Raw genomic sequence first — 2,366 nt, forward strand, 5'->3', positions numbered from 1 at the left:
ATTTGATATTAATTAATAAAAATATATATTCTTTTATGTATACATCCACTTTGTACTTCTTATGCTTTATATAGGATTTGATTATATTTTTGATGTTTTGTCTACGGATAATGTTATATACAGTCTTGGAGTATGTAGTCTTTACGTATTTCATTTGAAAAAAAGTAGATGCCACCATTAAAAAAGATTTTTTTTTACGTGGGTTATATTTTTATCCACTTTTTTTTCGAAGAAAGTATGCGAGAACTGCACACTTTAAGATTATAAATATAATTTCTCTTTATTCTATATTCATATGTCCAAATGGACAGGTAATATATACTTGATTTGTATCGATCCTCGCTTAAAAGAAGAACTTCGTCACTACTAGCTAGGTAAATATTGCCTTTTGTGCTTGTCATTTTTCCTCGAGTGATGAGAATCTTTCTGTTTTTGTTCTTTGTATTTGATAATATTCCTACCCCTCAACATTATTATTATTAAGGCTGTGAGATAAGATGAGATGATTTATGAATAATAATGAAATTGTTTTGAGTTAATATATTTTGTAGAGTTTAATTTGTAAAATGAGAGAGAAAAAGTAGATTAAAAATATTATAAAGTTAAAATATTATTAGAATATTATTCTTTTAATATTATTTTTTTTTAGGATTTGAAAGAGTTTGGATTATTTTTTGTGTTTTGTTTGAAAGTTTAAAAAAGTTGTAATGATTAGATAATGATTAGATAAAAAAGTTGAAGTTTTGAAATTGAAAAGTGTTTGTATTTATAGCATTTATATATTAAGATCATGAGATGAGTTTAGAGGATTTTGCTATCTAAATGCTTAAGATATGACTAATCTTCTCTAGAAAAAGAAAAGAAACGAAAAGATAATGTACTAGATAAATATCACAAAATAGAGCATGACGGATAGGGTTCGTCCCGGCAACCCACATGGACGACAGGCACTCGCTCACACACAAGACATGAAGTCTGGGGGATATAATAGGGTATCAGAACTTGCCCCTTCTGGCCGTCAGCTGGCTTCTTTCCATCGGGGTTGCTCTTCTGCCCGTCCCCCGGCTTTGGAGGAGCACCAATACTCACCACTTCAGCAAATTTGCCTGTTTTCCTCGTACGTACTATAATTTCATACGGGTCTGCATCTCCAGTTACTGTCAAAGTTCCCTTGGCTGCATCCGCTTCAACTTTGTCAACTCCTGCATGCGCTCAATTTGTATCGATGAATTCAGAAACCAAAACCAAGAATACTGTACGATGCATGCATTAAGAAACAAAGAAATGGAAGAAGGAAAAAAAAAACACTACACTGTACAGAAATTCATGCTGGCTCTTGGATTTTAATTCGAAATAAGTACTATATATATATATATATATATATTGATCATCATACCTTGCAGCGATGTCACTGCTTTGAGGAGATTCTTCTTGCATTTCAGGCATGCGATATTGACCTTCAAGACAGTTTTCTGCACCATTGTATAGGAGTACTCCTACTTTTCTGAACAATAATAAGATCACGACCAACTTCTGGGATATTAATGATCATTCGCTTTACGTTGTTATTTAAGGAGCGGTTTAGGAGCAGAGCAAGAATGGCGTAACGAACCTAATTTGCATGGTCTTCTACGAACATTTTCAAGAGCTAGCTAGCTTGTTTCTACTTCCATTGTCCTTTACAGATCGTCTGCACACATGGATACATATATATATATATAGAGAGAGAGAGAGAGAAGGTAAAAAAGTTTAAGAAATTAATATTTTATTCATTAATCGTGCAAAAGTTGTTTACTAGCTATCTCTTAATCATTTGATCAGATATGCATATTTTATATGGACTAAATAATATACATACCTAATCGACCACTATGATCCACCATTAATAAGAGCATCGGATATTGGGTCGTTTTGATGACTTGGATTTAATCACTACAACAAAAAGGCTCTTTAGGGACCAAAATTTTCATCCCAAATTATAACCATTTCGTCTCAAATTATTTTTTAGGATAAAAAAAATTCGTCCCGAGCTCGTTCCAACAACACTATGCCAGAAAATATATTGGGACGAAAATCATCATTTCATCCCAAAAAATATCTTTTGGGACAAATTTGAAAGAAACCGTAACGTGATTTCTTTGGTCACGGTTGAAATTCGTCCCAGAATATTGTTTAAACGGTTACAATTTTACGTTCGAATATGATTAATGTGTTTGAACGATTGCAAAATACGTTCAGACAAAAATAAATTATACACACATTCGAACGGTATTATTTTAGCTTTCTGTTTGAACGTTAAATGGTTAGATCGAACGATACAAGCATTCAAACGGTATATGTTCTGTTCGAACACTACGAAAATAAAT

General features: G+C 32.3%; 1 protein-coding gene across 1 annotated transcript; it reads right to left on the reverse strand.

The window, feature by feature from the left end:
- Nucleotides 1-891: 891 nt before the first annotated feature.
- On the reverse strand, nt 892-1,657 carry LOC109021536 (heavy metal-associated isoprenylated plant protein 2-like). Its single transcript, XM_019004186.2, has 2 exons — nt 1,397-1,657; nt 892-1,202 (listed from the first exon to the last, which is right to left on the reverse strand). Exons 1-2 carry the CDS (start codon nt 1,479-1,481, stop codon nt 892-894), a joined length of 396 nt encoding a protein of 131 aa, XP_018859731.1. The 5' UTR covers nt 1,482-1,657.
- Nucleotides 1,658-2,366: the final 709 nt, after the last annotated feature.

This window comes from Juglans regia, chromosome 8 (assembly GCF_001411555.2).
Source record: "Juglans regia cultivar Chandler chromosome 8, Walnut 2.0, whole genome shotgun sequence".
NCBI classification, from domain to species: Eukaryota; Viridiplantae; Streptophyta; class Magnoliopsida; order Fagales; family Juglandaceae; genus Juglans; species Juglans regia.